A 25,296-nucleotide genomic window follows, 5' to 3' on the forward strand; every position below is an offset into this window, starting at 1 on the left:
AAAATCACTCTTATACCAGTATAACTTCGTCTACGTGAGTGCTTTTGCCTGTACAGAAATATTGTTTAAAAAATAAACAAAAAAACAAACCAAAAAAATCACCTCCCTAATCAACATTACTATACAGATACAAGTTTCTAATATAGACCTGACCTTAGGAAATTTCTCCCAAAAATGTTTGTAGCTTCACTCGGGAAGTACTATTTCATAAGCAGCCTACAAACACCGATAGCGTCGTCAGTGGGCTTAATGCTCCAAAGTATTTGACAAAGGCAGCATTTGTAGTCAGAGAAAGGGACTGGGAGGCAGGGAAACTGGGTCCTGTTGTGGGGTTTGCCACTGATTTGCTGTGGAACACTGGGCAAATCAGTAGGTGCTACTTTTCTCCTACAGAATATCAGAACAACAACTAGTCTCAGAACTTCTTTGAGAGGTTAGTTACGCCAGATGCTGAATAGTGTCAAAAGCCCTATGAACATACGAGGATCAGAAAGCCAAATACTATTAAAAAAAACCAAAACAACCAACTTTACCTGATATGGAAATTCTGGATGTTCACATTTTTGTAGGGAGCTGTCTTCCTCTGACACCATAACAAAAGCCCTTCCTTAGCAGATGTCTCTAGAGAGAAAGCAAAAGAGACACAGATTAACTGATTTTTTCCTGGAATTTTCTGATCCCTTGCATAGGCTGTAGAACAGTGTTTCCAATTCATTCTGACCCAGTGTCTTTGTTCGAACCAGCAGTGCGGCATACCTCTGTTTCTCATTTAACTTCCTTCTTCTAGGGATGAATCTCTTATGCAGGTTTCTGATTTCTTACCATTATTTCTCTCAGGGTAGGTCTACCTGGCATTTTGGAGCTAGCTGCCTAGCACGGGTCGATATTTCCATGCAATACCATAGATCAGCCAGCAGGAAATGTCCTAGAGTCCAAGATCCACTGCACATTGCCAGGTTTAACCTTTCCCCTTTCCTTCCCGACTCCTCTGAAATACACTCCAAGAAGCAGGATACGAAGACTCCTCCCAGGATACCCATATCAAGCCATGAACTGGCCAGCAAGGATGGTCAGAGTTCAGGGCAGGTTGGATCTCAGGGCCCCATTGTGTCATCCAGGGTATGTCTTCTGCTGATTCAGTTACCCCTGAAACTGGATCTCCTTTGCGGCAAGGCACACAGCTATTTGTTCCCCAACCAAAGCCACATTCACTCATTCTTGAACAGCAGATGGAGGCTCTGAGATTTACCTTCCACAGAGATATCCTGAATGGCAAAGCGAAGGATGATGGTCCAGATCATTCCAAGTGTCATTTTAACATTTCCATCCACAATTTCTGCAGGAAAAAAACAAAATCATTATGTCATGTGTGCAAACCCAGTGGAAGCCTGACCAAGGAAACACAGGGAGCTTTATCTTTTACAGATCTAAGAGCTGGACTTCCATCTGATGAATGTTTCCAGCAGGGTAAGGTTCCCAAGTTAAATTTATACAGCCTGGCAGGCTCTCCACAAACTCCATTGATATATCTCAATCCTACTACGGAGCTTTTAAGTAGAGGCTGACAATACAACAGCTTATCTACATGAGAAAGTTATATTGGTATCTGGTAAGGAGTGCATTCAAACCACTATAGCTCTGGTGTAACTTCCCAAGTGGACACTCTTATTTCAGTATAAGAATGCCTTTTTCTGGTTTCGCTTATGTCATATAGAGCTTGGTCTATGCTACAAAGTTTTGCCAGCACAACAATGGTGACTAGGAGTCTGGTCCAAAAATCCCCCTTGCTGACATAGCTATGCCAGCAAAAGCCACAGCGTAAATTCAACTATGTCGACAGGGAAGTGCCTCTGTCAGCACAGCTAATGTCATTTGAGGAGCTGGTTTAGCTAAGCTAGCAGAACTACTCTTTTGGCCAACATATACATTACATCTCCACTAAGGGGGTTTGCTAGCATAGCTATACTGGCCAGGGCTCTGTAAAGTAAACAAGCCTTTAGAATCTGTTTAACCTAAACTGAAAAAGTTTATCTTAAAAGTTACTCATATCCCAGAACAAGAGAGTGTCCACGCAGAGGAGTTATACACCTGATACAACTACAGCGGTTTAAAATACCAGTATAATTATACCAGTGTATGTGGTGAATCTTTACTGTGTAACTAAACCCTAAGAGCTAGTGTTGTGGTGTGGACAAATACCCACCAAGATTATAAATGAAACATGGCTAGTTCCTGGGTGAGTGCAGGTCTTCAGACTGCATCCATGTAGGGCTACTTTCAGATATATAATTGCCAAAAAGCATCAACGGCATGTCACCATCAAAGTGCATACATCTTGGCTGCAGATGCAGCAAACGGCACATGTTATACTCCACTCAAGCAGAATATTAACTTAAGATGTGAAGCAGATTGTATGTTACTGCTCACTGGACCCTTCTGCAATGCAAATGGGCAAGTGATCAACAACTCATGGGCTTTAGAAACAGACCCCATGCATGCATGAGACATAATCCATTTAGAATTTGGGATAAAGTTCTGGAGAGTAGCAGCTGGTTCAGAAAGGGTTTGCAATTGCTTGTGGATTAGTGCCAAGTAATACAAATGACGTACCACATAGCTGTTTCTAATGCTCTGACCCTTGACAGGTAAAAGATTCCACACCATTTAAGAGGAAAACATTGTCAACGTTTTTAAAAAGCCACTTTAGGATACCTAGCCTCTGGCACTAGCACTAGAGATTACAAAACTGAAAGAATCACATATAATGTATGCCACCAACTATTTTTGGACAGTGAAACTAAACTAGTCAGTTTCTCCTTTTTGTTCTACTGCTATTTCCTGCATTGCATGGGAAATGTTTGAGACACAATCAACTTTAAAATGACTAGAAATGTCTTTCTAATTTAAGGTTTCAGAGTGGTAGCCGTGTTAGTCTGTATCAGCAAAAACAATGAGGAGTCCTTATGGTACCTTAGAGACTAATAAATGTATTTGGGCTAGAACCCACTTCATCTGCCCACGAAAGCTTATGCCCAAATACATTTGTTAGTTTCTAAGGTACGACAAGGGCTCCTCGTTGTTTTTTCTAATTTAAGACGTCTAAAGAAAAGGGTTGGATAAACCTATTGTTTTGGGCCTAAGCCTAACAAAAGAGCTGGCAGAGTTCGTTTTTGCCCCGTGCATACCCCTTGTGTAGCTGTCTCACACTGGTGCAAGCAAGGCTTGCATTGGTTGCAGCTGCTAACTCTCCTGATTTTATTGTGAGACCCACAATACTTGGCTTTTCTCTCGTAGCCAGCTACTGGAGTCATGGGATTGCATGGGAATCTTGGCTTTCATTTTAAAGAAAAAAAAAAAAAAAAAGTAAGCCCATGCGGTTGCAGATAAAAGTTGGAAAGCATGATCTCTAAAGGTTCCAAAACCAGAAGGCAAATAAAAAGAACCCCAAATCTATTATTTTGGAAGGCTCATGATTTCAAACCAATCTTGTGATTTTTGAATGCATGAGATTGGCAATTCTGCTGTTATGACAATCCCTTGTACTTTACAAGGGTAAACCTCATTGATGCAATCCCTATTTTGCAATGGAGAAGCAGGTCTACAATAAGGGTTTGTACTGATAGAGATTTCCCAATTTTCGACAAATCCTAAAACAGATATGCTGTCACATTCCCCTCCACCCCTCTTCCCCACACATCTCCCCACTCACAATACATTAATGGACTATGGTGCCGATCTAGGATGGAATCTTTCTAGTAGTAGACTCTCACTGCCCAGGAAAAATATGCATAGAACTTTGTTATAGCACAAAAGAGCATGACCATGTGTTGTATTCACACTCCTGACCAGTTTCCACAAGCAAGTTTGCTCATTGCTAGATTTCCTTGCAAATTAAATTCCTGCAGGATTGTTTTAGTTGGTTGGTTGGGGTTGGGTTTGGGTTTTTTTTTTGGGGGGGGGGGGGGGGCGGGGGGAAGAGAGAGGCGGAACATAAGAATGGCCATACTGGGACAGATCAATGGTCCTACTAGCCCAGTATCCTGTCTTCTGACAGTGGCCAATGGCAAACGCTTCAAAGGGCATGAACAGAAAAAGGCAGTCATCAAGTAATCCATCCCGTCATTCAGTCCCAGCATCTGGCAGTCAGAGGCCTAGGAACACCCGGAACATGGGGATAGCATCCCTGACCATCCTGTCTAATAGCCGTTGATGGACCTATCCTCCATGAACTTATCTAATTCTATTTTGAACCCAGTTATACTTTTGGCCTTCACAACATCCCCTGGCAATAAATTCTGCAGACAGACTGTCCGTTGCGTGAAGAATTATTTCCTTTTGTTTGTATTAATTTTATTGGGTGACCCCTGGTTCTTGTGTTATATGAAGGAGTAAATAACACTGCCTTATTCACTTCTCCACACCATTCAGGATGTTATAGACCTCTATCATTACCCCCCCTCCCACCCCCGTCATCTCTTTTCCAAGACGAATAGTCCCAGTCTTTTTACTCTCTCTTCACATGGAAGTTGTTCTATACCCTTTTTCATTTTCATTGTCCTTCAGTTTCTCCATTTCTAATACATCTTTTTTGAGATGGGGTGACCAGAACTGCATGCAGTATTCCAGGTGTGGGCTTATCATGGATTTATATAGAGGCATTATGATATTTTCTGTCTTATTATCTATCCCTTTCCTAATGGCTCCTAATATTCTGTTAGCTTTTTTGACTGCCATTGCACATTGAGATGTTTTCAGAGAACTATCCACAATGACTCCAAGATCTTTTTCTTGAGTGGTAACAGCTAAATTAGACTCCACCATTTTGTAGGTACAGTTGGGATTATGTTTTCAAATGTGCATTACTTTGCAATTATCAGCACTGAATTTCATCTGGTATTTGGGTGCCCAGTCACTCAGTTTTGTTAGATCCCTTTGTAACTCTTTGGATTTGAGGTGACTATTTACGTCTCTCCATTCTGAAAACTGACCATTGATTCCTACCCTTTGTTTCCTGTCCTTTATCCAGTTACAGATCCATGAGAGAACCTTCCCTCTTATGCCATGACTGCTTACTTTGCTTAAGAGCCTCTGGTGAGGGACCTTGTCAAAGGCTTTCTGAAAGTCTAAGTACACAATACTCCCTTGTCCCCATGTTTGTTGACCCACTAAAAAGAATTTTAATAGGTTGGTGAGGCATGAGTTCCCTTTACAAAAGCTGTGTTGACTCTTCCCCCAGCAAATTATGTTCATTTATGTATCTGATAATTCTGTTCTTTACTACAGTTAGGCTTATTGGCCTGTAATTGTCAGGATCACCTCTGGCATCACATTAACTATCCTCCAGTCATCTAGTAAAGAAGCTTATTTAAGTGATAGGTTACATACCACAGTTATTAGTTCTGCAATTTCACATTTGAGTTCCTTCAGAACTCTTGGGTGAATACCATCTGGTCCTGGTGACTTATTACTGTTTAATTTATCAATTTGTTCCAAAGCCTCCTCTACTGACACCTCACTTGGGACAGTTCCTCAGATTTGTCATCTAAAAAGAATGGCTCAGGTTTGGGAATTGCCCTCACATCCTCTCAGTGAAGACCAATACAAAGAATTCATTTAGCTTCTCCGCAATGGCCTTATCGTCCTTGACTGCTTCTTTAGCACCTCAATTGTCCAGCAGCCCCACTGATTGGTTGGCCGGCTTCCTGCTTCTGATTTACTTAAACAATTTTTTGCTGTTTGAAATTTTTCAGTCTTTTGTTAGTTGCTCTTCAAATTCTTTTTTGACCTGCCTAATTATACCATTACACTTGACTTGCCAGAGTTTAGGCCCCTTTCTATTTTCCTCAGTAGGATTTGACTTCCAGTTTTTAAAGGATGCCTTTTTGCATGTAACTGCTTCTTTTACTTTGTTGTTTAACCATGGCAGCTTATTTTTGGTCTTCTTGCTATTCTTTTTAATGTGGGATATACATTTAAATTTGAACCTCTATTGTGGCGTTTTAAAAAAATTTCCAAGCAGCTTAGAGGCATTTCACTCTTGTAACTGTTCCTTTTAATTTCCATTTAACTAGCTTCCTCATTTTTGTGTAGTTCCCCTTTTTGAAGTTAAGTGCTACTGTGGTGGGCTTCTTTGTTATCTGCCCCCTCCAAGGATGTTTAATTTAATTATAATATAGTCACTATGACCAAGCGGCAAGAAAGCCCTTGGTTCCAGGACTAGCTGCTCCAAAAAGCAGTCATTAGTGGTGTCAAGAAACTTTATCTCAGCATCCTGTCCTGAGGCGACATGTACCCAATCAACATGGGGATAGTTGAAATTCTCCGTTATTGCTGATTTTCCATTTTTATAGCCTTTCTAATCTCCCTGAGCATTTCACAATCACCATCAACATCCCCGTCAGCTAGTTGGTAGCATATCACTACTGCTATACTCCCCATGCTTATTTTTCCCCTACAGTTACTCACACCTTCTTGTCAACTGTTTGAAACGGGCCATCCTGATTATCACTACAAACGTAGTTTTTTCTCCTGCTGATAATAGCCCACCTTAAGTGATTAGTCTCATTAGAGTTGGTATGGCAACCCCCATTTTTTCCATGTTCTCTGTATAAGATATATATATATCTTCCTACTGTATTTTCCACTGCATGCATCTGATGAAGTGGGTGTTGGCCCACGAAAGCTTATGCCCAGATAAATTTGTTAAGTCTCTAAGGTGCCACAAGTACTCCTTGTTCTCTCTCCTACAGCTGTGTTCCTAGTGCCCAAGGTACGCTGCAAGTTCATTCCACTATAGGATTCATAGCCCTTGGACTATCGCTGTTTCTAACATAAGGGAGCAAAGCTCACAGTGCAGCATGGAGTTGCTGCTTCCACACTACAAAGAGAGAATCTTTGACACCACAGAAGTGACAAAGGAGTTAAATGTAACCATTCAGAGCAACCTCACACTTGTTTAATTAAAGGCTCTGGATGTTTGCTCCCCATCAGCCCAGCTAACACTGAACAGTTTGAGAGCAGTTTCTGTGGGACATTATAGGGCTCATGATCGGATCAGAGAGTGCCTCCTCCTGTGTAACCAATTGCCTGATTAGGCTTTGTAACGCTTTTCTGAGGTGTGAGCGCTATAAGAATTATTTGCGCACTTCCGCTAGTAACACCAAGCGGCTGTTCTAAACCGTAACCGCAAGTGCATGTTATTAATGTGATTTAAACTGATCTATACCCATATTGAATGTGAGACTAAAACAGATGAGGCATTGCTGCTAATGGCAGGAAATGTTTTGCACCAGTAAATGCACTTCCATTTGACCCCCATTATTACACCATGCACTCTTAACAAGAGACGCAAAAATTACAGCACCTCCATCCATTTGTTTGGCAGCCAATTAAGGGCTGACAAATAGTCACTCTTCAGGAATAAGACTGGCTGGCTCTGGAAATCTGGAGTTTGAAATGCCATCACCCTTTTCATATGCATAATCCAGGAATCCTGACCCTCTGGATAACATAGGTACCATGCTCTCTTCTTCTCTCCTAACCTCAGTGGTAAGAAGCAGGGTCAAAATAATTAATTTTCCCTCCTGGCCATTTATATGAGTCACCCGCTAGAACACAGCCACTGCAAAAGCAGTTTGCTGCTGTCTGGATAATTGGCAGGATAGGATATGATACAATTAGGAAGTTAAATAGACACCACTCTGTTGACGAGTGTCCATCAACATGCCAGCATTGATCAAAATGAGGCACAGTAAAAGGCAATGAGCCCTGAGGTCACTCCCACGTTTTATTAATCTTAACAGGACAAATAAAAAATATAAAACAGCCTTCAAGCAGAGGTCTATAGGAGGCACACTACTACTGATGGACTGGGACAGATCAGTTCCGAGGACAGATCATTGGGCATCAGCCATGTGGGTATGCATGCCACACAGTCCTTTCACATGCTCACCCAGTTCCCCAACTGCGGCGGGCAGGAGGTAGAGATAAAGATAACCTGTTTTGTAAATGTTGAAGTGCAGAGGTCTCCTTGCTTTCTCTTTCCGCTGCTCATGAACTGACACAAACCCTTACTCTGCTTTCTGTCTGCAGGTCTGTGCTGTCCAGGATTTAAGCAGACATCTTCCTCAGATGGCACCTTTTATATTGTTGCATTCCTTGAGCCGGATTTTCATCTCTCTTACACTGATTTAAATCAGGAGTAATTCCACTGAAGCTAGAGTTACACTGGGTTACACAAAAGAAGAATCAAGCCTCGCATGTTTAAGAAATGGATTGTTTTCTGTCTACACTGGAGATGCAAGTACAGTAATGCAAGTAGTGAGGAGTTAAAGTTGGCCCTCTTGAACTTGACTGAATCCTGATATCATACCCAATGTGGAATCTATTACATCAAAGAAAGACCTCTGCAGAATGAGATTTTTAGTGTCAGATAAAGAAATATTTGGAAGTCACCCCTGGCTACAACACCCTTCACCCAGATTTTTACAGCTGTCTTGTACTGCGAGTGCCCCAATCAGACAGCCTCCAATTAAGTCATTTTTAAAGGTTAATAGTGATGCTTGAGGTTACCAGTTGAAGATAGTTGTAAAAACTGTGGTTAGGTTTCACTGGTTATTCCTTTTGCTTACAGTGCATTTCATTCAGCTTCGACAAGGAAAAGCAGCCAGCTCTGTTACTGTTTATAAAGAAGTCAATTCCATTTTCTGGTTCATGTGCACCAACACAATGCTTTGTTTGGCTTGTAAATACCAGAGAATATTTGTTGGAATGTAAGAAAAATATCATGGAAAATATTACCATTGGCTTTGTGTCTGATAAAACCAAGACTGCCCCCCTGCCCCCTCCCCCCTGCCGATTCCCACCCCCCAGGACTTCACATCTGCACAGTCCTGAGAATCAGCGTGGGGTGGGCTCAATATCCAAGCCTGCACTCCTTCTTGCCCCCCCGGACCTCCCCACCATGTGGGGCCAGGAATCAGTGTGGGGAGGGCTCCTTCTCCAATGCTTGCTCCCTCCCACACCTAGAGCGCCAGGCCAGGAATCAGTGTGGGGCTCAGCCATCTCCAAAGAATATTTTCATCAGTTGCCCATGCTTGACAGTTTCCCATGGATTTCTTCCTGGGCTTGCTTTTTTGGAAGGGGGTGGGAAACAATTCTGTCTCATTTAATAAATAGGTTTAGACACAGATAAGGGCAATAACAAACTGCTGTTTAATACAGATATACAGAGAGAGAGTGCGCATGCCTGGGTATCAGGTCCTTTGGATGCCACATGGCAGCCTTACTCTGAGACTGGCAGGACTGTTTTAGGGTGAGAAATGCACTTGCCTGGCCAAAGTTTCCCCCCCTTTTGTAGTAAGCTACTTGGATAACTTCCTAGCTCAGTCCCACCTGCTTGAGGAGTTTATGGTTTGTTTTCCTGAGCTGTGTTAGTTGCATTTTGACTGCCTCATTGGTTTTTATTTTCTAGTTTGCTGATGTGTTGACTTTTTGAAGTCTTAATTTAGGCTATTAAAATACCTGCACCAGAAAAGCTCATAATCCCTTCAGTGGGCAGAGTTACTGTCACACCAGGGACATTAACAGCAGAGGCCCATTTTTAATGCTGATATATATGCATTTCACTTAGCACCTAGACCTTCTTACTCCATGAACTGCAGCTGTTTGGGCTAAGCCTCACCACATATTCAGTGGCAAAAAACTACTTTACTGTAGTTTTTAGGTTGCTTGGTGGTTGCAGCAAAACTCAAATATCTGAAAACCAGGAAAGTTAAGGCAGCCCATAAACCTTAACTCTGCCCTCTTTCAGCAATGCCTTAACATGCTCTGTTAACCAACACACACAGCCAACTCCACAGCTGCTGAAATGTACAAGCTCTTCACCTCCTTTTACAGCCAACTCACTCTCACTCACAGGATTCCAGCTAACATTATTAAAGTACAAAAAAGAAAAGGCTGCCCACAGCACCGTCCCTGTGTTCCCCTGGAGCTGGCAATGGGAATTATTTGGATACACTCCAGGTGCAGTCAGCATGCCTTAACTCTGCTTTTCTTGATTTTCAGAAGTTTGAGTGTTACTCAACTCAGCGTTCTGCAAGGGGGCGACCGACCGCCAAGCAACCCTAACTCTGCATAAACACAGGGCTGGTCTACACTTAAAATGCCGCAGCGGCGCAGCTGCACTACTGCTGCTGTCGCACGTCAGCGAAGGAACGACCTACGCCAAAGGGAGCTAGGTCAACTGGAAAATTCACCCAGGGACCTTGTGCTGTCTTCAGAACACCTCCCAAACCATGCGGCTGACCCATTCAAAGCATCCCCTTCTCCAACCTAGCCCCCTCCCATACTATACCCTCGGCCTCCCACTGCAAGCCGTAAAGTCTTCACTCCCTGCTCTGCAAACATTTCTATGTCAGTTACCTCCCATTTCTGTAACCACATTCACCTCCAGGGCCTGGAGTGAAGGATAATTATGTTACAATGGAATAGTGTTGTGACACAGGAAGGTTGGGGTGCAGGGTGGTTGGAATCCACTGGCAAAGCTAGAGGTGCAGGGGATGAAGTACCTTGGCAGAGCTAAAGGTGCCATACCCCTCCTCACCTGAGCCCCCAACCTCTCTCACCTCCCTACCATCCATCCCCCTCCCCTCATTGCAGCCCCAAACCCCTCTCCTCCTATTCCCCCACTTCTCAGCCCCCAATATCCCGCTCCTCCCAGGAATCTTTCATATGTCTATTTTTTCCCCAAACACTTTGATTACATTCCCCCAGTACAAAACTGCCACCATGACTCACAAAACTGTAACTGATGTCAGGCTGCGTCTACAACTCGTTTTATCTTAGGTGGGGGTCTGATTAACTTATCCTTAGATATATTAAATGAAGGTTGAGTTCACAGCCATCAAGAGGTCTGTGATTCATCCAGTAATTAGTGCCTTTCAGTTTAAGAGTACAAGGTAGCAGAAGGAAACCTTTCCTGGGGTGGGGGCACCTGGCCTGTAATTTAGGAACCCATTGGTCAAATTACCCCAAATCTGGATTACTAACCCTGTGCAAAAACACATACTGAGAAACTTTTTTTTAAAAATAGCTACTGGGGGAGGGGCTTATAATCTCCAGAATCCCTGGCTCAAAGGATTCCAAATTTGGGTCACTAATCCTATTCTGAACCCTCCTGAGGCACACCAACATTCAAAGAAATCTAACTCAGCATGTCAATTTTAGAGGCCTTAGGTCAACTTTTAAACAGATATCAGGATGCAACCCTAAGTACGGTGGTGCTCCCTCACCACTATAAATAGTTAAATTATTGTGGCATAGCTAAAATACAACTCCATGCTCATGCAGTGATCACTTAGGCTTGGTTATAGCTTGTGCTGTCGTTAAAGAACACGTACCAGCTTTCTGGATAGAGATCAGCCAATCTTCAGTCCTAACTTTCAGCACCCCCTGCTACCTTAGTCCCAGCCTCCCCACAGATTCAGACACTGGCACATACAGACCAAAGAAGAATTTAAATTAGTACGCCAGCTAGTCCCACACTGGTTTTGAATTGATCTCTGTTGTTTTCTGCACCTGCTTCACCTGAGGAGAGGCTCTGACAATCACAGGCTTTCCACAGTCCTGTACCAGATAGTTTTATCTGCACCACATTTCTTCAGAGTATAAGCAGGAACAGCTCTTTTGATTATCATAAGCAAGGCCATTCCCTTGATGACATCAATGGCCAGATATTGGTTGGGGCAGTAATTCGGCCAGCTGTAATCCTCACCCTATTGGTTAAGCAAACAAAATGGAACAAATGCAACTACCTAGCTGCCAACCAGAAAGGGAGGAGGATGCAGATATCTTTCAAAGAAATAAACAGATGAAGGAAATGCCCCACCTAAAGAGGAAGGATGGATTGTGGCCAAACCAATGGAGAAGGCAATTGAGGAGATCTGGGTGTGACAGTTTTGGGAAACTGCCTATATGAACTTACGAATTCCTGTATGATTTTCTTATATGTCTTCCACTAATGATGGTCACATTAGATTACATCATCCCCATTGTGTTGGGGGTGGAGGGGGAAAGTGTGACACATCTAAGCATCTAGAAAAGGAGTACTTGTGGCACCTTAGAGACTAACCAATTTATTTGAGCATAAGCTTTCGTGAGCTACAGCTCACTTCGTCGGATGCATACTGTGGAAAATCATCTGTCCCTGAATTCAAGTGTCATTAAAGGCCATCAGTAATTGATTAACCTTGCCTTAACAGAACAATGGGGACTACTGGCCAAAGACTCTTCACTTGATAATGACAACTACTGTAACAAACAGAGGATGCTGGCAGCTGCAGCTCAGAGGTCAGATCAGAGAATGGAAAAACCCCAGGGAGGAGACAAGGTGTTAGAATCTGCTATTAAAAGGAGACACTCCTACGAACAAGGAGAGACCAGAAGAGAAGACCTGGCAGGAGGAGAAGCGGTGGTACAGAAGGATCCTGGATTCCCTGTAGGACACTAATACCCAAAGGACTCTCGGGAGAAAACTGAGGGCGGGACTTGAGTGCATGCATTTCTTATTCTTCCATAGATCTGTATATCTCTGTGTCATGTCTATGAGCCAAGTGTGTGGGCTTAGAGGCGCCTCTGCAAAGTCTCTGTGTTACTTGTTTTAACTGTCACAAAGTCCCCAAAGGGTGAAACTGTAAAGTAGAGTACACCACCTCTGCTGATGGAGTTCTGGAGAGGGTATGAGAGATCTACCAATGAGACTTGGGTGGGGGGTCCACCCTGATCTTGGGGCCTAGGGCTGCTGGGTCCACACCAAGAAGGGGTACTAGTATTGGAGTCTGTACTCCAGGGACGTGCCTGAAAGGCCAGACTCTCAGACAGCATCTGGATGTTGCTCAGAGTCACTAATCTTAAAACACATAGGATACAAGGTTTGAGTCCAAAACAGCAGCCTGGTGACAGACCACAAGGGGGAGTCCATCCTGGGCTCCAGTACTGGGTTTAATTCCTGGCTCTATCACATGCTTTCTCTGGGCACTATGGCTAAATAATTTAGTCTCATCTGGTAAATTGGGATAATCAACCTTGATAACCTCACATAGGCATGTGAGGATAAATCCATAAATGCTTTGGATATGCTCAAATACTACAGTAACAGTGGCAATATAGATGGAATCTAAACACAGGACTGGTAAGGAGGGACAACCATGCAGAGGTGAAAGCAAGCCGGTATGTCCCGGCTTCTCCAGGCGGCAACTGAAAGGGCCTGGGGCTCCCAGCCGCGGCTGGAGCCCCAGGCCCTTTAAATTGCCGCCAGAGCCCCACTGCTGGGGCCCTGGAGTAGCGGCAGCGGGGCTCCGGGGGCTATTTAAAGGGCCGAGGCTCCTGCTGCTTCCACTGCCCCAGGCCCTTTAAATAGCCGCCAGAGCCCCGCCGCCGCTACCCCAGGGCTCCAGGGGCTATTTAAAAGGGCCAGGGCGGTGGAAGCAGGGGAGTCCTGGGCCCTTTAAATAGCCCCCAGAGCCCTGGAGTAGTGGCAGGGCTCTGGCAGCTATTTAAAGGGCCAGAGGCAGTAGAGCCCCAGGCCCTTTAAATAGCCCCCAGAGCCCTGCTGCCGGAGTCCTGGGGTAGCAGCGGCAGCCCAGGGCTCCAGCAGCGGTTTAAAGGGCCCAGGGCGGTAGCGACGGCCGAGCCCTGGGCTCTTTAAACTGCTGCTGGAGCCCTCGGCTGCCGCTGCTACCCTGGCAGGGGAGGGGAAGGGCACTTATTGGTACAGGGTGGGCCTGGGCTGGCTCTGAACCCCCCATCCCGGCCCCTTCTGCCCAAGGCCCCGCCCCTTCCGGGGGCCAGAGCTGGTCCCAACCCAGCCCCGTACCGGTAAGTCCCTATTTCTACTTTCACCCCTGCAACCATGTCATGGAGTTGGAATCCATCCAGATCAGCAGACAAGTTGTTTAGTTTTGCAGTAATCAGAGCACACATCCCCAACTGAGACCTGAAGGGGTCACTGGTTAATAACATGTACTGCAGAATCCTTGGAAGAAGGGTGCCCTAAGAACAAAAACTCCCTTGAAGTGCAGGAGGTTGACATTATACCCATTTTTACAGATTGCTAAAAACTGAGACAGACTTAAAGCCACAGTTTTCAAAATGTATTCTTGTTTTGGGTGCCTCCATTTTTGGCCACTCAGTTTTTGACCTCTAAGACCCAATTTTTGGAGCTAAGAACATCGGAATGGCCAGACTGAGTCAGACTCATGGTCCATCTAGCCCAGTATCTGTCTTGACAGTGGCCAGTGCCCAGTGCCCCAGAGGGAATGAACAGAACAGGGCAATCATCAAGTGACCCATCCCTTGCAATCCAGTCCCAACATCTGTCAGTCAGAGGCCTAGGGATATGTAGCCTAGAGCAGGGGGTTGCATCCCTGACCATCTTGGCTAATAGCCACTGATGGATCTATCCTCCATGAACTTCTCTTTTTTGAATCCAGTTACAGTTTTGGCCTTCACAACATCCCCGGCAATGAGTTCCATAGGTTGACTGTGTGTTGTGTAGAGAAATATTTTTTCTTGTTTGTTTTAAACCTGCTTCCTATTCATTTCATTGGGTGACCCCTGGTTTTTGTATTATGTGAAGGAGTAAATAACACTTCCTTATTCTCTTTCTCCACACCAGTCATGATTTTATAGACCTCTATCATATTTCCCCTTAGTCGTCTCTTTTCGAAGATGAACAGTCCCAGTCTTTTTAATCTCTCCTCGTACGGAAGCTGTTCCATACCCTTCATCATTTTTGTTGCCCTTATCTGTACCTTTCCCATTTCTAATATATCATCTTTCTGAGGGAGCTGCTGGTGCTCAGCACTTCTGAGGGGGATGGGGGAAAAAAGAACAACTTTTGACAGCTCAGACTGAGCATCCACAAGAGTGGACATTTGGGCTAAATAACTTTCCCAGCTGTGCAACAGGTTTGTTGCAGGGTCTCTGGCAATGTACCCAGGAGTCTGGCTTCTCGCCTTATGAATTAAACCAGAGAGCATTACTTCATATAGTAGAATAGACAATAGAGCAACAAAAATGAAAAAAAATGAGGGAAAACTATAGAGAAAAATTGTCCCCCCCCAGTAGAAAATGAATGATCCATTTCTTATTTAACATAATAAAAATGTAAACATTAAGAATCTGACTAAATAAGTAAAACTATATACTTGCTTAAATAAATGTGTATCTTCCTGATTAGCAAAAAGAAGCACCAAATTTAGTGAAAAGGCTGTATTAAGTGGCAAACCAATGCCTTTTAATTGTTACCAACCAATGAGAATCAGCTCTCTTTAGGAAAATAACAAAAGTACAAATGCAAAAGACAATTACAACTGATTACTTAAATCAAGGTTTCCTGCTCGCTGATTTAAATTGTGATTAAAATTGGTAATTAAAAAAAAATTCACTCCACTCTGGCCTCTGCATAACCTCACCACCATTAGACCAAGCCCCTTCTCCACAGACCGTACTGTCTAAAACAGCTTCCTTGTCTCTCCACTTTTACAAATCTCAGCTGAAGGAATCTTTTCTCCCTCACGCACTTCTTACTCTTGCTCCCCTTGTATTTAACTCCATATTCCAAATATACATGGAACAGTTTTATTTTATACAACATCTTTCATACATGAAATATTTATAGCCTCTCTAAACATTGCCACTGAGTCAGAGCTGGAGAGTTAGAAAAAGTGTATGGCAAGAAAAGTACAGACCTCTCAACGCTGCAACCGTACTGGCAAGTGGGATTTCAGTCTTCATCAAGGGGCAGCTCCCCCCACCCTTGCCTTACACAGAGAGGCATGAGCTAGGTTATAAACAAGGCTATACAGTGGGGGGGAAGAAGGGGGCGAGGGGCAGGGGGGAGGGTTGCGCAGGGGAGAGAATGTGGTGTCGACTGGGGGAAATAGCATATTTAGACTGGGTCTAAAATGGAGGGATCTGCCAGTCCACCCATCACCCCCCGCCTCCCTCCAGATTTTGAGCATTAGAGGTATGCACTGGCTCCCTTACCTTCTGCTCCAATAGACACCAGCTTCACTCCTTTGCTAGCAATGAAATCCAGGGCCTTGTTCACATTGGAGATTTTGTGCACTCGCATTTTGCCTCTTTCAGGCTTAGCCAAACGTTCACCTAGCCAGAAAGAGGGGGGGAAAAAAAAACACAAAACAAATTCGGAACTGCTCCATTCCACTCTCCCCACCAACTGTCCAAGTAGGCAGATCTAATAAGATAACCCCGATGCTTGATCCAAATTACACATGTTCTTGCCCTCAGCAGTGAAGATACAGCACACAGTCTTTTTGGTCACTTCCTGGGAATTCTAATAATTGATGCACTTTGCTGACCCCTCCCCCCAACAAAACCCCAACAAATACAAAGAGCACCCTTGAAGAGACTGTTGGAGGGGAGGGGAGTATTACCATTACCACACCTCAGACAGTTATTGGACTAGGCCACTCCCCATAATCTTTGATGCATGCTCTGGAGAGCCTATCAGCCGTAAGTTACAGTAACTGGTCTGTGCCCCAAAACTTGCTTCCCTATGTTCCAGGGCAGGACAATCTCTCATGAAACTTCTCTGCCATGGAACTCACTGTTGCTAAAGATCAGATGAGCACAAGCCTCACCTTTTTTAGGACACGGTGAGAGACAAGGCCACAGCTGTGGGGAAGGCCACCAGCCTGCTGAATGGCTCCTGCCAGGGTACATTCACCAGCCGGCCAGGGACAGCGACTGACTCCTCACAGTTCTGTCTGGGGAAGGGGGGAAGCCTTCCCAGCACCTTGTGGCTGCAGAGATCTGGTGTCAATGGCCCCACACAGTCACTCCCCAGCTGGGAGCCTTGGAGCTCTCCCTGGGCAAAAACTTCAGCAATGGGCTAGCCTTCCCCTTTGGCTGGAGGCTCATCCTCCTCCTTCCAATCCTGCCCAGCAGTCTCTGCTCTGCCCCATCAGGGCCACAGCCTACTCTTCCCTTCTTACCGCCCCCCCAACCCCCTTCCTGCTGGGGTCCTCGCAGTCCTACTACCTGTACTCCAAGAAGCAGCAAGCTGAGAGAAAAAGAGCAGTAAAGGTGTGTCCTCCAAGCTTGCCTAGAAAGGAGGCTCTGCAGTTGCAGTTTCGCAACCCACACAGACCTGATCCTCCAAGGGCTAGAGGGGCTAGCAACAGTCAATCAGGGCCCTGCTTAGCAGTTCAGTTTCTCACTGGAACCAGAGGAGCGCGCCTCTCTGGCCACATGAACTTGAGGGACAACGGAGTTTGTTTTCTGGATGCATTTTGCATAGCTGGGTTTGCAGGAAAAGAAAGGACCTAAGAATCGTAACCCTGAGATAAGGGTGAAGCTAAGGGGGCCAGGGAGGAAGAGACCCAGGAAGAAGCAGCAATGAATTGAATCGAGCTGTACATGGCTGCTGTTTAGAGAGTCCCTAGGTGGGACCCTGGAGTAGTGTGTGGGCCTGGGTTCCCCTCCTAGCCACAGATAAAGTGTCAAACCCCTGAAGGGGGTAGGGCTTATTTGGGAGCCTGAACAAAGGGCTGAATTTAAAGGACGCAGACCAGGGGCTGAAGACCCTAGCAAGAGCAAATAGACTGTTTATTGGACTCTAATACCCTGGAAAGGGTTCATTTGGACTTTGACTTGGCTGGAGGGGCAAATCGCTAAGACCTGCCAAGGTTGGCTGGAAGCCTACAGGAGGCACCAGGGGCGAGAGGACTACAATACTGCACCCAGCTGCAAGGAGGTGCTCAAGAGGTGACTGCCCTTTCACGGGGAGCAACACAGCTCTTTGACAAGAGCAAGTAATCACTACTTGGATGGGGCTGGATCTCACAGCAAACACCAAATTCTGACTTGAGTAGAGCTTGGAGAATAGTTTGCTTCCGGTACATTTGTGGCCCTTTTGATTGGTTTCCTGTGAATATTCGCACGATCCAGTTTAACTGGCATTCATAGAAAACAAAAAAGCTCGCACGAACTCAAATTGAATTTTAATATATATCCTATAAGCATTCACACCAGAAACCTAATTAGATAGGCACATGTCACCAATCACCTAAGCAGAATCATCCAAATGTCAAAGAGAGAGTTACAGAGTTCAAAAAATTGCAAGAGGTTTTCATTCAGAACTAATTTTAACAAGTTATGGAACATCCACAAAGAGATAAAAGTGCAAATTTGGTTAAGTTATTTGTTAGTGGTTATTCACTCAGTTCATTTCTCGTTCCAAAGTCTACGGCCCAATCCTGCATCATTTAACTCAATGGGAGCAGGATCAGACTCAATATCACTAGGTTTAATTGGGAAGAGATGTTATTTTTTCCATGAACTCTTCTGCCACACTGAAGAAAGATGTGTTGTTTCTTTAACAAAAGTTTGGAAAGGTGAAGGGGGAAAAAGTAGCAGATTACTTCAATGGGCATTCTCTCCCTCCCACAGAGAGAAAAAATTATTTTATCTCCAATTATAATAATTGTTTCCGTTATTTATTGCAGGCCTGTTTCTTTTTACCTGACAATCAAGAAGAGAGACACTCATCTTAACCCTACGGTGTAAACAAGTTTATTTACCGAAATTACTACTGCCAGCTTAGATTTTAAAAAATTCTCTCACTTTAATAGTCTACAACAGTGGTTCTCAACCTGGGGTACATGTATCCCTGGGGATTCACAGAGGTCTTCCAGGGGGTACATCAACTCCTCTAGATATTTGCCTAGTTTTACAACAGGCTACATAAAAAGCACTAGCAAAGTCAGTACAAACTAAAATTTCATACAATGACTTATTTATACTGCTCTATATACTATACACTGAAATGTAAGTACACTATATTTCAATTATTTATTTTAGAAATATATGTCAAAAATTATAAAGTAAGCAATTTTTCAGCAACACTGCACTGTGACACTTTGTATTTGTATGTCTGATTTTGTAAGTAAGCAGTTTTTAAGTGAGGTGACACTTGGGGTACACAAATCAAGAAAAGGGTACTGTAGTCTAGAAATGTTGAGAGCCACTGGTCTAAAGTACATGACACACTGCTGCTTTCATTTTGCATTTCTCCAAGCTTGCATAATGAAAGTCATTGCAAACAAAAGTGAAGCTGGCTTCAATCAGTTTCAGCATGAGGTTCTCAGTGTTTCAGACATTACAGCAAGATATTTATTTATTTAAAAATAACTTTGCAGTGGAAAAAATTGAAGAACTGAGGACCTTTCCATTAGACTAGAATCATTTTTAACAAATAAGATTTCAGAGCAAAGTGTCAAATGACTGTGTGCCTGTAAAATTTTTTCCCTCATAGGTTATTAGAGCTAAACCATGTGAGAAGTGTTTTGGGTTCCCCCTGCCTTCGCTTTCTACTGTTTGCATTGCTGCTTTACTTTTCTGTACTACGCTCAGCCAATTAAAATAATCTAGTGACTTCCACTTCCTGGTTCTCATGTAGAAGCCCAAGCCTGTAGTTTGGGGGCCAAAAAATGCAAAGAACTGTTGGCTTAAAAGCTGCTTACAGTGGAATTTGTTTGATTAAAAAATGCTATTGGTCAGCTGCTTTGTAAAGGGGGCGGGAAGGAAGCTGTTTTTCAGGCCAAACCTTGTAATAGGGCCAGATCATCACCACCTAATGTAAAAGCAAAAGGAAGGGGCTTTCCTTGTGGAAATCTTCCCATAATACCCTGTTTGGAGGGGGAACCGTACCTGCCTGCCCCATTTGCACCCCAGTCTGGTGGATCCATGGGACGCTAGGGCAATCTGCACAGAAACCCTATCTCACCACAGCACTTCTAGCAGCACCCTCCCTCTTGCTCTCTGGCAGTTGTGCTACCAGGGATTCTATCCCACCCCGTGGCCAGTTCCGACAAGGGTGACCAAACATCCCAATTTTATAAGGAGAATCCTAATTTGTGTGTGTATTACCACCTCCCACTTGCTATCTGGTCACGCTAGTTCTCACTAGCGCATGGAAAGGCTCAGATCTGCTCATGGATCTCAGCAGAGCTGACATGGCCCATTATTATTGTACTGAGCCTGCTGCCTCATTACTGGGGCATCTTTTCCCAGTCCCTGTGAGCTCAAAGGAACGGATCCAGCCAGTGGAGGGCACTGTTACCCAGTTCAAAATCTAGCCAGTAGAGAGCTCCACCATCCCCAGAGGACAGGAAGAGGAAGGACACTCTGGAGGTGAGAGGCGGCTCTGGAGAGAGCCAGGGTTGTAAAAGAAGAGGGACAGCAGACAGAGGCAGTAGCCTGGAGGCTGAGACTGGAAGGCTGTGAGCCAGGCAGACACACCCAGTTGGCAGGGGACTTGGAGTAACTGCAGCAGGAATATGCAAGGCATCAGCCTACATGCAAGGTAGTGGCTGGGATCCACATCCACACTGAGACCCTACCCTTTATATCCCTGTACTGGATTGCCCCTAGGAGCTGGGTTACTGTAACTGTGCCTAAGTAACCATGCCTTTTAATGTCTGGCAGTCCTAGTAAAGGAATCCTCCCGTACTCAAAAAGTATGAGTGTTTAAGGGAACTATCAAGGGCCTGAACTTTTAGAACAGAGTGCTTGGAGCACATGCCACACCCAGCTGCATTCCAGGTACGTCTACAGTGCAGCTGGGAACATGCTTCCTGGGCAGCTAGCCTGAGCTTCCACCCATGCTACTCTGAGCTACACTGCTATTCTTAGCACTCTAGCACGCTGCTGCAGTGTAGACATGCCGTTAGAGGCAGACTGGTGCATCACATCAAACACACTGCTATAGACCGGACCACTTACAATATTTAGAATGCCACAGTGCTCAGAATGGGTTCCAGCATATATGGGAACCCACTGTCCTTGTCCTAAACCAGGGGTAGTCAATTATATTTTGTCAAGGTCCAAATTTCCTGGTTAAGGTACAGTCAAGGTCCAGACTCCGGAGAAAAATAATAATAATAAACAACAACAAGTAAATAAAAAGATTTTGGGATCCGTTCAAAAATGTCTGGTCATCTAGATTTGGTCCACGGTCCACCTATTGACTACCCCTGCCCTAAACGGACAAAACCAGATGATTGACGGGAGACAAGGATGTAACAAACAGGGGTGGTGATAGCTACAAGTCATATTGGTTAATTTTAAGTTAGATGCACTGAGTTTCCCAACACATTCTCCCTCCATCTTCCAATCCCCTCACCTTCCCTTTAGCCTCAGCAAGCTGCAACTTGAATACCAGCATTGGTTCACATCTACCTCCCCACCTTCAACTCCTCCCCTGCATGTGAACAAGGGTTCACTAAAAATGTAAATAAATGAAGTAAGCAGATGACTCAGTCAGCTAGTTTCTTACAAAAACGGAGTATGTGCTGTGGAACTCCTATCCCTAACTTCAAAGTCAGAAGCATTTTGAACTCCGAACCCTCTAAAACTAGCAGCCTGAGGAAAAGAAAGGAACTTGAGGTTTTGTTGTGTCCTCAATTTCTGCAGAGCACAAAAACTGACACTCTAGATAGGGAGTTAGGGTTTGAGTGTCCCTGCTGAGGCATCTCTATTGGTAAGTACAAGAGGTGGGGAAGGGAGCAAACCAAACAGAGGGCCATTATTGCTGGCATGGAAAGCCTGCTGAAGGAGCCATCAAAAGAAAGCCTAAGCATAAAAACCCCAGTTTTATATAAAATTGTACATCTCTCTCTCTCACACACACACACACACACACACACACACACACACACACACACACGTGCAAACAGATTTTTTTGGTTCAATGGCTGAAACGGGTGATGGAAGGGAGAAAAGTTAGTTTTGGGCCAAATAAAATGTTTTTAAAAAAAATCAAAAAATGTTTTGTTTTGAAAAGTATCAAAACATTTTGATTTTTTTTAAACTTACTTCTGGGAGGGGGTTGTTTTTGTTTTTACAAAAACAATTCAGCGAATTCAACCAAATTCCTTGCTGATAGGAAGGGGTGGAGAGAGAAGAGCAAAAGCACTGGATAGTGGGCAGAGGCCATAAAACCTGAGCTTCGCTCTCAGTACACTGCAGATCAGGAACAGGCACAGACAAAGCTTCCACCACCACTGCCCATGCTGTCCTGAATGTATTTAGTAGTGGGTGAGCAACATTAATGACACTTAAACCCACACAAAACCCCTCTCACCTGAAATGACTTCCAGAAGTAACATGAGTTTAAGACCATCCCTGAAATCTTCCTCTATGTTCTCAATCTGTGTGCCGGCCTTGCGGAGGTGAGAGTTACACCATGCTGTGAATGTCTAGAAACAGGAGGGAAGAGAAGAAAAGAAAAGAGCAGTTGGTAATCTTCCCAGGGCCATATTACAGTTCCGAAAGGAAATACGGACAACCAAAGAACTGATGCTAGGATACAGGGGGTTACCTTCAAGTCACAATTAGACTGAACAACACTTGATGCATTGACCCTGCACAGCACTAGAGCCAGTACCTGAAGACACAAAGGGCCTGCAAAGCCCTTCCACGTGTAAGTACAATACTAATAAGAGTTTGGTAGAAACAACTACTCAATCCAGGGCTCCAGGATGATAAATTCTCCAGATCGCCCCCTAATTTTGGGTGCTCAGCTTGAGACACCTGAATCTGATTTTCAGAAATGTTAGGCATTCACAGCTCCCATTTACTTCCCTTGGCTGCAGGTGACTCAGTCACACAGTATGTCAGAGGGGAAAATAATCCAGGTCTACCTATTTCAAGGTGGGTGTTTGAACCAGAGGACCATTCTTTTACCACCTTTTTCCTTCGTCAATAAAGCATTAGGAAGTACTACAGCCTGCACGCTTACGCAGACTACATATTACAGAGCCTCTCAAAGTGTGAGAGCAACATCTTAAAAGGGATGGTCTTGTGGCCTACCTCCTCTCTGCTTCATAGTAACACAAGCCACCTCACCTCACCTTCGTGGTCATTTAACATCTTTACGGCAGCTGCTTAAGTGGAAGAATAAATGCTTGCCAAGTAACTGTGGTATTTGCTGCCTTTAATGCAATATAGTAGCTGGAAAAGAGAAAAATTAAGAATCTGACGACAAGCCACCACAAAGTGTTCTGTGGTCTGCTGATTGTCCATGGACCATTGTTTGGGAGCCAGTGCAGCCACCTCTAAAATAGAATATAGCCTCCATTCGATAAACTAGCAATTCTGTGCAGCAAAAGGAATTTAGGCCCCAAGAGCACATATATCCAAATTCCAGTTGTGCCTGGACACTAACACCCACATACTTTTGGGAAATGCCCTGGGTCTTAAATAATCCCAGGTGGTCAGAACGTAGGATTTTTCAAGGGGATGAGCATAACCACAGAAAAGATTTTTCAGGAGTTGTGGTGAAATTTGTCTCTCTCATAACTGACCAAACAGTCATGACCACAGATTGCAGGATGACAGAGACCTAAATTAAGATTAACATTTTGAACACGTGGTAATATAGATTGCCTGGATATCTCTTCCTTATCAGCTGGTAGGTTGCTATGGGGAAGCGCCATATATGTAAAGCCAGAAATGTGGCATGCCTATTGTTCACTTAGAAATGAAAATAATAAATACCTCAAGTTCAAAGTGTGACAGTGTGCTAACTAGTTGAATAAAAGGATCTTGGGTGGAGTAGTGGGGGAGAACTGAGGACCTGGATTACCTTACTCTCCATCCTTAAATAGGATTTGCATATGCCAGATCCTTTGTGTCCTAGTTTGAACCTCCCACCCCCAGCTTCTCGTGGAAAAGTACAGGATTCAGGATGGGTTCTAGTATCCGGTGGCATGGTCACATGCCTCTGTAGGGCCCCTGCAGCCATTCTTCATAAGCTGACCCACACATTTACAGGAAGACTAAGCTCTTTTACAGTCCATTGTCTCTTGCTGATGGGCCATCAGCACTGTCTGGGCTTTTTCACTGTTGTACCTGAAGTGTTAGCAGGGGGCATCACCCAAAGTAACATAGTTGAAATATAGTCAATATACCTAATTTCAAATACAGAAATGATACGTGCATACAAATAGGACAGTCATATTCAGTAAATTATAACGTTTCCAATGATATTTCATGAGCCATCTTGCATAAAAGTATATCTCAGTTATATCATAAGCATATTTTCATAAAGAATATGGAATGACATCACATGGACAATAACTGCATATCCGAGGTTGGAAGGCACCTCAACCCACTTCAATGCTATTGCAAGCCTTTCTTGAGAACGAACCATACGCAAGAACCCCAGTTCTGACATGCCTAGGTCTCTCCTATAATCATACTCACCAATATCATAGACCCTCTGATGCTAATTAACTCTGCAAAACCTGGAAATTCAGTCAGAAATCAGCTTGCAAAGCAAACAGCTGACATCTCAGCTCCTCCTGGGTGAGCTCCATGCTGGTTTAATACAGAAAGTAGTGACAATTCCCAAGGGTACTGGGATGTCCATAGCCGTTTCCCAGCACACCCTTCAGGTCCTACAAAAGTTCACAAGTTGCCACGCAGCCCCACAGTGCACTGATGTAGCAACAGTTGGGAGCCCTGTAGGTGGATGCACTGTTTGCCATATGGTTGTAGCCATGCTGGTCCCAGGATAGGAGAGAGACAAGGTGAATGAGGTAATATCTTTTATTAGACCAACTTCTGTTGATATGAGAGAGAGAGAGAGAGAGAGAGACGCTTACAACCTACACAGACTTCAGGTCTAAAGAACAATTTGGTGTAGCTCAAAAGCTTGCCTCTCTCACCAAAAGTTTGTTCAATGAACAGTATTACCCCACCCACCTTGTCCGAGGATGCGCTGGACCATTTTACAAAGGGCAGGCTGATGAATAATAAATGCAGTCTCACTGATCTCTCTCACAAACAGCAGCCATCTTGATGTGACTCACAGGAAGCATCCTCGCAAACTGTGGGGTGCACTTTATTGAAAACATTTAGTGCATAGAAAGCTAATTACATTAGCTACATATGCTGTGCAGGGTAAAGTACCCTGTACTCTTGAAGTAGAGGGTTAGAAAGATGTGTGATGGGCAGATGAGAGGCCAGAGGTGAGAGAATGTAGTAAGATGGTGGGGTCCTGGAAATTTTACTGTTGGGTAGGGCTAGCTATCTTAGCAGCCTTGGATCAAGCCATTTTTACTGACTTCGCTTCACAGAGAATCTGTCTCACGCACCCCTCTCCAATTTTTTCGGTTAAGAAAACAGAGCCCCCCGCCCTGGTCACAGCTAACTGTACCCATCAGCAGCTGGCAGCCGTTACAGCAGCTGTACTTCCTTTCAGGAGGG

At 44.3% G+C, this 25,296-nt stretch overlaps 1 protein-coding gene across 5 annotated transcripts in view; it reads right to left on the minus strand.

The window, feature by feature from the left end:
- The window catches only part of ACTN1 (actinin alpha 1), a 129,187-nt gene that overhangs the window by 47,184 nt on the left and 56,707 nt on the right, over nucleotides 1-25,296 (minus strand). For all 5 annotated transcript variants that reach the window (XM_007054249.4, XM_037900289.2, XM_037900290.2 and 2 more), the window contains exons 2-5: nucleotides 22,169-22,283; nucleotides 16,048-16,167; nucleotides 1,250-1,336; nucleotides 534-621 (exon numbers count right to left, since the gene is read on the minus strand). In XM_007054249.4, the coding sequence (XP_007054311.3) occupies nucleotides 534-621; nucleotides 1,250-1,336; nucleotides 16,048-16,167; nucleotides 22,169-22,283 (410 nt within the window). The remainder of the gene's footprint in view (nucleotides 1-533; nucleotides 622-1,249; nucleotides 1,337-16,047; nucleotides 16,168-22,168; nucleotides 22,284-25,296) is intronic.

The sequence above is a fragment of the Chelonia mydas genome, chromosome 6 (genome assembly GCF_015237465.2).
Source record: "Chelonia mydas isolate rCheMyd1 chromosome 6, rCheMyd1.pri.v2, whole genome shotgun sequence".
NCBI classification, from domain to species: domain Eukaryota; kingdom Metazoa; phylum Chordata; order Testudines; family Cheloniidae; genus Chelonia; species Chelonia mydas.